The 12,493-nt window shown below is 44.2% G+C and overlaps 1 protein-coding gene across 1 annotated transcript in view; it reads left to right on the forward strand.

The window, feature by feature from the left end:
* The first annotated feature begins 574 nt into the window (after positions 1–574).
* Positions 575–12,493, forward strand: part of LOC109861031 (ecdysone-induced protein 74EF) — a 52,084-nt gene continuing 40,165 nt past the window's right edge. The window contains exon 1 of the mRNA XM_020440508.1: positions 575–2,187. Within this exon, the coding sequence (XP_020296097.1) occupies positions 1,860–2,187 (328 nt within the window). The 5' untranslated portion in view covers positions 575–1,859. The remainder of the gene's footprint in view (positions 2,188–12,493) is intronic.

Here is a 12,493-nt window from a genome sequence, read left to right on the forward strand (position 1 = left end):
TAGAGACCGGGAGAGAGAGCCGCCTGTCGTCGCCGTTGTGCCATAGGGAGGGCGTCACGGGATCCGACATTGCGGTAGGCTACGCATCCGCGCATATTTCGCGTCGTGCGCGCGCGACGCATATGTGTGATAGCACACATTGGGGATGCGTTTTTTTTTTTTTTTTTTTTTTTGGGTGCGTCCGCATATCGTGTTATTGTTTTGTCAAAAATTTTCTTACATTTTTATCTAATTTTGTTATATACACACAAAGTTCAATTATTGTATACGTAAAGGAGAAAAGAAGATTAGAAGAGAAGAGTAAGAAACAAAATGTGCAAGAGCGAAACGCGCTAAAGCCGCCGCTCTTGGTGCTGCGCTCCCAACATACCAAACAACTCGTCGCACGCGACCGGCGCCGTGCCGCATCGCCGACTGGGATACTTCTTTCTCGCGGAGCCGCCGCGCGGATGCGCCTGTCGCTCGACGACCGAACACAGCCGAAGCGGCAACGACGGAGACGGCCGAGCAAACACGGTCGGGCGCTCCGAAGCTGTACAGCGCGCTTGTACGACGTGCGGAGCGAGTCCGGCGCTCAGAGTCGGGGAGTGTGAGAGGTCTGGAGTAGTGAGTGAACGAGAGTCTGGACTAGCGGGCTACCCCGAGTCAGTCAGTGTGCCACCGGCGACCGTAGCCTCGGTGCAGGAGAACGTGGTTTTTAACGTTCCGTCAGGTCGATCGCGTCTCTGCCACTTAACGAGAAGAGAGAGCTTTTTTCCTCATCGTGTGCGATCTCCTCCCTCTTTGGAGAAAAAAAAAAAAACACAGCAAATTTTTGCCGACAAACAACGACGACGAGGACGTGTGATATATCGGCATGTGATGTATCGGCGTTTTAAATAGTCGCGACGCGTTAGTGAGAAAACAAACGGTGATTTTTTGGATTTCGACGAATCGAGTTTATCGCGCGCCGAGTGAACGATATACATCATCATCATCATCATCATCATCATATATATATTATTCCGCTTCTCGCGCGCGTGACTGTGAAACGCGACAGCATTTTACGCGGCTGTCATCTCTATTTCACTCTCTTTCTTCCCGTCCAGCTTTTGCTTTATATTACCTATTGGCTGAGAGGTGTGAGAGAGCGCTCGAATAGTGAACGGGTTGAGTCATCGGGGAACGCGCTCAAACACACACACGTTCGGTATCTCGGAAAGGCCGCGGGATTTGGAATCAGCAAAGAGGCGGCCGCCTGATTGATACGCGCGGCTCTCCTCTCACGCGGAGGATCCGTCCTTTCTTTTCCGTCTTGCGCGCGAGATATTGCACATATTGTATTTTTTTTTTTTTTACATCCGCGTGTCTTATCTACCTCGTTCACAATCCCTCTCTCTCTCCCAATCGCTTCCGTTACGTCGCATCGACTGCAATTTGTCATCGCGGAGCGTCTTCGATCGAAGCCAGGAAGCCGGAAGTGTATTTGCTCATTGTATCGCTCTACGAGAGACAGCGAGAGAGGAGGACAAGCACCTCGAAGACACAAAAGCGGTTCGAAGCTCCGGTCGAAGGACGTTCGTCCGTTTGTTGTGTCGCGCCGCGCCGGCGGGAATCACCTCCCCCCCCCCTTCCGCCCCCGCAAAGTGCAATGTCGTAAATCCGTGGAGAGAAGTGCGCGGGATTTCGGGGATAAGTCATCGTGAGAAGAGGACAACAACAAGTCGCGCGGAATGTCGCGCCAAGTGTTCTGGTAGTTTTGTGATTTGAGGAGGCGGGAGCAGGTGGAGGAGAAGAGGAAGGATCTATCTGTTCGCGCGTCATCCGAAAGAGAGACAGAGAGAGAGTGAGAGAGAGAGAGAGAGACAGTTTAGAAAATCATGCTGGAAGATCAACCGTTGGATCTTAGCGTACGCGTAGGCGATCACGCGGAGCTAACCCGGGACGACAAGGACGAGCAGGATCATCAGCGGGAGCGCAAGGATCTGCTGCTGCCTGTCGACGAGTACGGCAACGCGGCCGCCGCCGCTCTACGATGCTTCGCTCCGGAATACGCGCAGGAGCGGGAAGATCGGAGCCTGTCCGAAGACTCGGACGACTCGTGCTCCGACAACAAGGACGGCGGCGGCGGCGGCGGCGGCTGCACGAGATCGCGATCCAGGCCGCCCGGCACAAAGCCCTACAAGAAGAATCTTATGCGACGATATCGTGAGTCACACACCACACTTCCGTTCTTCCCACAATATTCCGTTCCGCGTGTTAACATTATATTTCGCTTTTTTTTTTTTATTATTATCTTATTCCGGCTAAATTGTGTTCTTTTCGACACGCGCGGTTTCTCCTACAAGTTTTTTAAACTTGTTTGTCTACAATGCAATGTTTTTGTAATGGTTTATTTTCTTTGCAAAACGTCTATTCTCTCTAAACAAATTTCGATTCTATTTTTCTGCAGCGTAAAAATACACATCGATTTCCTCTCCCGGTTGAGGAGGAGGAGGAGAAGCGAAGGTACTCGGTCAAATTTTCGAAGCTCAACAATTCCGTCAAAAAATTTACTCACTTTTCTTCGTGTTGTGAAAAAAAGGTGTCTGACGTTATCTCAAAAAAACAAAAAAAAAACATTTGTCCATACGATGTTTACTCGAAATGAAATAACAAGTTAAAGAAATCGTTGAAAGAGAGAAAGAGAACTTTGTTGCGATGTTTTTTTTTTTTTTTTTCAACGCGATCAGTTTTTTTTGTCGTACAATAAGCGTGCACACAACTGTACTTTTTGCTTGCTTATTACGAGAACTCTTTAACGAGACCACAATTTTTATCACGTAAGAGCAGCTCAGAACAGTCATTTCCATGATAAGATAATTCATCAACTTAATTTGGTGTATTTTTAAATATTCATTGGATGTATGGAGAGAAAGACAGAGAAAGACAGAGAGAGAGAGAGAGAGAGAGAGAGAGAGAGAGAGAGAGAGGGGGAGGGAGAGAAGAGAAACAAAATCTAGCTATAATTCTTTTCGATAAGCGATGAGAAAAGAAGTTTTTTTTTGAGAGTGCAATAAAATATTCTGTCTATCTTTCGATCTCTCTCTCTCTCTCTCTCACTTTCTCACACATATACACACACTTCCGGTGGCAAGTTGATGCAAAAAGAATTATTATGCCGCTCGTACTTCGTCGACCGGGCTTGTCGTCGCGGGCGCGCGCGCGCGCGCGTGCTTGTACGCGCTTCGTACATGATCGAAGATGTGCGCACGCACATAACATCGGGCCCGGTGCGTAATTTCGGCCGATAAAAATATTACGCAAGCCGCTTTGCGTCGAAGGTCGTTCCGCGAGGCGGCGACGACGACGACGACGACGATGGAATCGCGATATTTGTCGACCCGTTTCATGTAATCGGCTTTTGTAATCGTTATCACTGAGCGCGAGCCGCATTTCTCTTTCCCTCTTCCTTTCTTTTTTTTTTTTTTTCCAGTCTCGTGTCAGATAATATTTTGTGACCTGCCCCAACCCCAACTAAAGTGTGGTCTCGCGGTATCGCACGACCGTTCGATCTCTCTGACCAATTCTTTCATCGCGATGCTGCTCGCGCGCGTGTGTTTTAAATTTTCTCAAAATAAAGAAGCTTCTCTCATTATGTTTTAACGTCTCGTCGAAGATTAACGGAAATTAATTCTTTTATCTTCACAAAGCAAAATGAATTTCTCTGAATCAAATTCCACGCGCGCGTACGCAATCGTTGCTCGATGAGAAAGTTCGATGTTGGCTTTTTGCTGGTTGAGATGTTTTTTTTTTTTTGTTATAGAGCGGAAGAGAGATTTACGTAGGAAAAGATCCTTAGCGGGGTTAAGAAGGTAGCGTAATCACGTTCGAGACTTTTCAACCCTTTCCTTAATTGGAAAGCAGACGAAAAGTCATTATCGAGTCGAGTTTCTTGCCCTTGTTACGCGCCATCTGTCTTTTGAAGAGTTAATAGAAAAAAAGAAAGGGAGAAATTCGATAAAAAAAAAGATCACAAAGAACATCCGAGATGATTTTCTTTCCGGTGATACGCCACTTCGCGTTGACTTTTTTTTTTTGTTAAGATTTAGAAAAAGCATTTTCCACACGCTCTTCTCCCTGTATAATGTGGATTATAAATTCGTGCTCACACACAGCGAGCCCCCCGCGATAACATCTGGCGCAACACAATCCGTTATCTAACTTCCGACTAATTTGTGTATAATTTTTCATATTATATCGCTATTCGATATTTTTACGTTGTCTCGTGGATCTTGAACGTTGCGCGTGTAACAACGTCGAATAAAAAAGTAGACAAGTAACGTACGCAATGACAGAGATTATATATAGATATTTTTTAAATCGCTTGATAAATTAATAATGCGTTTTTTTTATATACGGAATGTTTCTACAAGTGCACGCACGTTAGTTCGGAGAAAAGCAATTAATTTTCTGCAAAGAGAAGAACTGGAATCGTCGCAAACACGCCGTTCCTCGAAGCGGTCTTAGCAGTTTTCGCTGAAAAAATAAATAAAAGAAAAAAAAAAACACTTCCTGTTCTGATGAGCAAACTCGGATCAACACAATTGTCGTTTCGATTTTCTCGTCGTAAAAACGCCGAAATGTAACGCATTATCAGATAAAATTGTTATCGCGCCCGTTTGAGAAGTATGCCAGTGAGAAGAAAGGCGTACATATGTGTACAGAGAAGAGAACAACAGAAAAAATTGATATTTATCGCGCCCGAAGTACTCGAGCGATAAGATTTGCTACGTAATACGATAAAGTGAAATTACGGATTAACGGTATAAATTACGAAAGTCTCTCGTCGTCTGTTATAATAAGAGCGTAAGGCGAATCGCTCTTTGATTGTTTTTTTTTTCTTTTTCGTTTTCTTTTTCTTGAAAGACTCTAAGTTCGTTCGTAGAAAATGTAGAAGATATGTTTTTTACATACAGGCAGTCTATTGTTCGATCATTTATTTACATACGGCAGTCTATTGTTTGATAATTTATTTACACACGGCAGTCTATTGTTCGATATAAAACGATGTTGCGAAATACAATTAGAAAATCGGAATTTCAGAAATGAGAGAAATTTGAAGAGAGTTTATCGATTTCGAAAAATAGAGTCTTGAAATAGATTTTTTTTTTCGGGTTTGATCGTCGAAACACGCACTTAATATTTGTGTTTACCGTCACATCTGTTTTGCATTTTAATTGCCTGCACAACGTGTCATGAATATGGACGACGCTCGTTAAATGTCAATTTTGCGAGATTTCCGGATCCGTCTTTGTATTAGTTGATGATTCTACGTGAGAGAACTGACACGCGAATCCAAGGTCGTCATCCCCGCTGAGAAGAGACACAATGTAAATCGCGATTTACGCGATCGTCACGTGACGCAATAAAATTTCGATAAAACTCACAAGAGAAGGAAAAACTAGCGGCAAAAGTATAAATACATACAAAGAGAGAGAGAGAGAGAGAGAGAAAAGATAATGCCAAGCTTTTAATTACTCGAAGCCGTAAACTCGAGCCGAGTTTGTTCGTTCCCCTTCTCTCCCCTTTCTTCTCGCGTTTTTTCTCTCTTCATTATCTCCTTCTTGCTCGCGAGAATATCCAAAGAGAAAGACGGATTACTTCCGGTATCCGCCGCAAGCAGCTCGGTTAATCAGGAAATAAAGACGCTTCGATCACCTCTTAGGGGAAAGCAGCGTCTGTCGACTGTAAGGTTAATCAGAGAGGCTGCACGGGGGTTGCTCTGCCTCTTCTCTCTCTCTTTCTTTCTCTTTTTTTCTTCTCTGACAAGCCAGAAAAAAAAAAAAAAGAAAATGAGCGTGGACACGCCCCGAGGATCGTCGGATGATGTCGTTAACCTGAGATGTGGTCTCGAGAGTGTTTCTGATGATAGATGATGAGAGACGTTCGTTATCTTCGTTTGTTAAATTGCGCTCTATTTTGAATTATTTTATAAGAAACGGGAGATTTTACGCACAAGGCGTTTTCATTAACATTAATCGACCTTTTTCTCTTTCAAAAGAGAAGTTTTTTAGTTAGATCATTTTTTCGAGAAATTTACCATTGTTTTTCAATAATTCGAAAATAATAATTAACCCTTATGCGAGATAACCATTATACAAGTTTGTAAAGATAATTTAAAAATAGGAACAAAGTAAAAAAAAAAATAGGAACGAAGTAAAATGCAAAAGAATGTTTGGAATTAATTTTCATTAATCGAAATAATCAGCATAGTCGATTCGATGCTTTATTGCGATTATAATAGTTGGAGAAACATTGTCGTAGGCGCGACGTAGGCAACCAAAGCGGAATTGCCGTCGGCGCCTATATTTAAATAGCTAATGGTTCGAGGAAGCGCGCAGGCTCATTGTGATTCAGGATATTGGTCCGCGAGGAAAGGAAGGACTCGCTTCCTGTCTGTGTACGCACCCTCCCACGTACCTGCTAGCATGTCCGTCGGCGCTTTTTCACTTTCGTTTGTTTTTTTTTTTTTTTTTTTCTACGAATTCTATAAACGGAAGATTCTTTCTCCGCACACGTTGCATCGCCGAGAATAAATTTTCTTACGGGGCTTAAACGCGCGAATCGGCTATTTATCAGTTCAAAAAAAAAAAAACATCGCAAGATTTATACGCACAAAGAAGCGCCGTTCTACTTGTCTCTAATGAACAAACTATAACTGTCCTATATATATTTAGTTGCAAACACTTTCTTCTACTTTCGTTCGCTCGCGAAGAACAAACCGCTGCCGCTCTCCATCTCGCGTATCGCGTCGTTCAATTACTCACTTCCTAGTCAGACTTTCCGGTTTGACGAGAAGAATCTTTTCGTTTTTCTTTTTTCGAATTTTATTTACACACACGCGCGTGTAAATAAGTAGGACATCCCGAGCGCGCGCCGAGTGATGATTAGATGTAAAAGCTGCTTCGGTGATCAGTTTCTAAGATAATTTTTTTAAATTTTCATTTTTTATTCTTACTCTCGCGCAACTGTTTAAATACAGACGAGTTGAAACTCGAAAGTTAACGCGCGCGCGCGCGAAACGTATATGACTCGCGAAATGAAAGTTGGCGGTATAAAATAGAGTAAAGTTGCGAGAGAGGTGCGTGTGTGGAAAGTGCAGTTGAAAATTGAAAGTTTGGAATTTATTATTATAGTCGCGAGTTTGCGTTCTTTTTGCGGGCAAATATTGCCCCGTTTGTGGCAAGAAGACGCGCAAATCGGAGATATGTATTATATATATTTTCTTTCTTTTGTCAACCAAAGTCGCGCGAGCTATTTTTAGTCCCGTCCCGTGTAAGCGCGAGATTATTTGCGTCAGCACTCAGCGGGGTAGCCGCTGGATTGATCATCAAGTTGACGCCGTAAAATTACCATATCCCGCCTTCGTGAAAAAAAAAAAAAAATAAATAAACACATCCACGGGGCGATCTCTAAGAGTCATCGCCGCGCGTTCTAATCGAGATACGCGCGGCGATGATGGGAGAGGGGTGTGGGCGAAGGAGAGGGATCTTCGCGTCTCTCAGGTGTGTGTGCGCGCGGCCGATTTAAAATTATCCCCGAATGCGTTCGCGAAACTGACCTACATCCGGACCCTCCCGTGTGGCCGCTCGTTGCACGCTTAATTTCCCTCGCGTCGCCCTCGTTCGCCGGGGAAATAAGATGACTTCACCCTCCGAACTGTATCTCCTTTTTTCTCAGTCGCTTTCTCTCTTTTTTCTCTGTACCTTCGCTTTGCTCACCGAAAAAAGTTCGGCTCCGCGATTTCCCGCGCTCGCTTTTTCCTACCTCCGCTCGAACTCTCACCTCCGCGCTCGTTTTCCGCTCTTTTCATCCTCCTCCGTCTCCTCTTCTTCTCAGCGCCCACCCTATCGTCTTTGCGAAGATTTTTTTCTTCTTCTTTTTTTTTTTTTTTTTTTTTTTATAATCTCAAGGGAGAGAAAAAGCAACGTCGATCGACGTGCATCGACGCCTTTATCTCTCCTCCTTGACACCAAGAACTTCTTCCTGCGTCTTTGACCAAGAAGAGGGACTGACGATCACCCTCGTTCGCCCTTTTCTCGGTCCACCCTTTTAACCCCCGTGGTGCGACGGTCTCACGCCTCACGAATTTCCGCTCCGTCCGGCCGGGATCGATTTCCCGCGGCATTTTCCACGCCGATCGGCCCGGAAGAGAGTAGCGCGCGCCCACGAGAATAGGAGCGCCGGCCGATGGGAGGGCAGGGTGGTGGACACCAGAGGGAGGGCGGTGGCGCAGAGGGGGTGAAGGACGTGCTGTAGGCGGTCGCAATAGGAAAACTGGGGTAGACTGTCCTTGCGCTCTCTCGGGTGGTTATTGGAACGTTGGCACGGCGACGCTTACCTTCGTCTACCGGGTGTCCCGCTTACTGATCTTGGCGATCGTCCACGAGAACGCTCGCGAGAGAGAGAGAGAGAGAAGTTTGTCTCGATAGAAGGAATTAAAGGATACGAGTATAAACTCATAAACACGAATCGCGATAATTTTGTTGAAACTAACATGACATTCGAAACAAACGCACAACGTTGCGCAGCGTGGAGTCTAAGTTCGAAATTGAGTTTTAATCGATTCTTATAATATCTGATTTTTCGCGTGTTTGGAGATTACTCAAATTACGTGGGAACGTATTGTTTAGGGGAATTAGCGATTAAAATCTTTATCCAAATTTAAGTTTCAGGTTTTACAATGTTTGTATCCCAACCCTTTCTGTCAAAACAAAGGTTTACGAACGGTTGTTTGAACTTGATGGGGGGGAGGGAAGACCCCGGGATTTTCGTTTGAGTTCGGAAAACTTTACGCGTCTCTCGAATCATTGAAATTCGATACTCGCGCGGAGGAAGCCGTAAAAACGTTTTGGGAACACGTGGGATATTCGGAATATGCCGCGCGTATACATATAAACCGGGTGTTCTCTCCCGAGAGACAGCTGCATACCTCGCGCGCAGCGTCTCCTCTATTCTCGTCTCATTTTTAATCCGATCTAATATTTCTCGAAATTAAATCTTGTTAGAGATTTAAGACACAGATAGGTATCTGAAAATTAAATTCCTGCGCGAATGTACTTTTGCTCTTTTCAAGAGAACAAAGAGAGAGAGAGAGAGAGAGAGAGAGCGGTTTATTTGCAAATAAACAAAACGACTCATCCGCGCATTCTCTTTCTCTCTCTTTCTCTTTGTAATTCTCAATTAGAGTTATAGTGTTGTAAATTTTTTAATTATCTGCCAATCTCGCGGCGCTTATTTAGCATTTGATAACGTGATACAGGTGTTTAATGCCCCCGAGTTTCTACGCGCGATAGGAGGGAATAGATCAATGAAGAAGGGAAACGCATCGAAATGAATGTGCCGTGTGTGCGCACTGTCATTATGACTAGTCCGCGTATTTAACGCGGAACGATTTGCATCAAACGTACGATACGGTGCATTATCGTCACGTGACGGGGGAAGAATAATATCTTCGCGATTCTTATCGTTGTTTCGTTCCGTCTCGAGTCGCGAGCGAAATCGTTTCGACAAATCGATCGATCCGCGGTCTCTTATCGCGAAGCCTTTATATATCCGCAGGATACCACACACGGTATATCTAAACGTCTTACAACACCACCCGCTCGATCTCAGACGATCGGACACCCAGTGAAATTGATCGTTCCCGATCGCATGTACGCGGAAACCGCTAATTACCAAAGCGCTATCGGGCGTTATCTTCTCGTTCTCAAATAGAAGACACCCTGTAGAGCGATCGATATCTCTCCCACAAGCGGCGCACATTAATTACCAACTAGCGGTTGGTAATCCTAGGACTGGAAAATAATCAGTCGACGCGGCCGCTCAATTAATTTCCACCGCGCATCAAATTCATACGACTGATCGATATATATGTGTAGAAAAATAATTGCAAAAACAAAAAAAAAAAGAGAAAAAAATAGCGCAGACGAGATGAAACGCGAAAGGCGCGTTTGAATTTGCGCGTTTTGTTTTTCACAAAGAGAACTATTATACTTCGTTGTATGTCGCCGCGGGCGTCAATTCCGTTATACGCGGAAGGATGTTTTACTCAATCACAACGCTCCGGAAATAATTTACCGAAAATTACAACGCGGGAACTCATTAAATCCCGATTTTACGAGCGCGTTCGCGCAAAACAAGATTTTACGTTTTTGTTCAATTGACGGGAAAGTGTAATGCGTTGGAAATATACATATATTTTTTAAACCGCGTGTGCTGTAACGAGAGTTTGACGTGGAGAAAATTTTATTTTTTTGCGAAGATCGTAAAAACAGAATACACGCATCTGTACGCGCAGCTTCGCGTAAATTAATTTACTACGAGAATTATTGAAGTTGAAATAAACGTGCGAGAGAAAGATTCGCAAAATTTGAAAACAATTTTACGGCACCGAAAATCATCGTTGTTTTACTTTACAGTCCCCGGTGTGTGTCATAATTTTTGCATTCGCGAGAACAGATGAGACACCCGTTAGAGAGACGAGTGCGAGAGACGAGAAATGTGTGTGTGTGTGTGTGTCATAGGTAGGTACATACGGAGCGATGCATAGAGGAAGAGCAGCGCGCGTCGCTGAATGCACCAGCCCTGACCAGCCCTGACCCACATAGTAGAGCGTGTTGTGGGCTAGGCAAGCAGACCTACGCTAGAGCTACCTAGACTATTATAGCAACGAGAGGCGTAGGGTGTAGTGCTTCCCCTTCTGCGGAAAGGCGCGTGACGAACAAACCGTGTGTAACCGGTTGTTGCTTTTGTTCGGTTTCCAGGAGGATCTCTGCTGCGAGGAGGGGGAGGGGAAGAGAGAGAAGGAGGAAATGACGAGGAGGATATAAAGGATCGCGTTGACGAGTACGTTTCCCGAATACCACCTTCGCCGCGTATGCGTTTGCGCACACATTTGCAATCTATTAAAATCTATTAAAATATTACAAGGAATCGCGCACAGATTAGAATCGTTCGATTCTCGTTCGACAACACGTCGAAACGGATGAAATCAATTCGCGCGCGAACAGTCGTAAATTTTCTAGCGCGCGTTCGTTGTGAGGTTTCGCGCGTTCGCAAAATATGATTTATATCGAGCGAGAAACGCGTTCTGTCGAATAAATTCGACGGAAAAATGTAATATCGAAAAGATATCTCGACATAACACTCGTTGAAGCGAGTGTGTCTCGTTTCAATCCGGTAAATTTATTTCTCGGCAAAGTTGTCACGCGACATTTTTCTCCGCAATCGCACATTCGTTTTTGTTTCGCGGGATTTTTCAATATTTACCTCGGGGGGAAGAAAAAAAAAACCAATTTCCTCTTTAACATTGTCCGCAATTGTGTTCGTAAGCGAACTGAAAATGTGCGAGAGAGGGATTTAAAATAATTTACAAAAAATATAACGATCTGTCACATTTTAATGATGATTTTTGAACGAGGATCGTGCCACGGAAAAAAAAGATTTGCTGGAATGGCAAGAAATTATTTACTATATGGCCAGCAAAAAAACATTTGTTAAGTTTATTAAAATTTTTGTTTCGCCAACAAAACATTTTGTTGACGAAACAAAATATTTTGTAGATTCAACTATTTTTTTTTTTTTTTTTGCTAGCTATGTAATAGCAAAACTTTTTTCCGGGTGTCATTGTCATTAATTATCCTTTTCTCTCTCTCTCTCTCTCTCTCTCTCTCTCTCTCCGTCTTTTAAATTCTATCAGGTTGATATGCTCGGTTTGCTCGGTTCCTATTCATTCGCGCGCACGAAGAATGAACGATCGGATGACGACGCGAGCGGAAAAATAAAATCTAACGGCCGATGATATGAGCTCGTGCCCCGAGCGTTATATTATATCATCGCGCGGAGGCCAACAACGGTGCCGCGATTAACATTTATGTAATGTTTTTATTACGGGGCGGTTGTTACATACATCCCGCGTTCGCGTTGCACAATGCGGATTTGATCCTTGCGGCGCGACAGCAATACGAGGGTACTATTTTCCAATCGAAGAGAGCAAGTGCAATTCCGACGGAACGACGCGTTCCATCGTCTTCATCGTCATCGTCGTCGTCGTCGTCGTCGTCGTACTCGATGTCTGTCCTTGACATCCTTCTCGCGATATTATTTTCCTCCTCGCTCTTCTATGTGCTGATCCCCTTTTGCGCCACAAATTGACAGACCTCGACCGGCAATCTGCGCATTCTGGGCAATGACCTTTTCGACAAATTGTCACAATTTGTTTCTCCGATCGGCGCGAAATTAAAATCGACGATTACACATCGACGGAATTGACGCGCGGAGAAGAGAACGCGGTGAAGAAAAAAAAAAGAAAGTTTACCAATTATCGATAGCCGAGTTTCGTTGCGTAATTAGATTTCGACGCCATTAGTTTACGTAATGAGTCCTTTAGCGAGAAACAACTGGACGTTTGCGATAATGTGGTCGCCGCCGTTCATGTTTTTTTTTTTTTTTTTTTTTTCCCCCGTTAAAA

The sequence above is a fragment of the Pseudomyrmex gracilis genome, unplaced genomic scaffold, assembly GCF_002006095.1.
Source record: "Pseudomyrmex gracilis isolate BER0280 unplaced genomic scaffold, ASM200609v1 scaffold_544, whole genome shotgun sequence".
NCBI lineage: Eukaryota > Metazoa > Arthropoda > Insecta > Hymenoptera > Formicidae > Pseudomyrmex > Pseudomyrmex gracilis.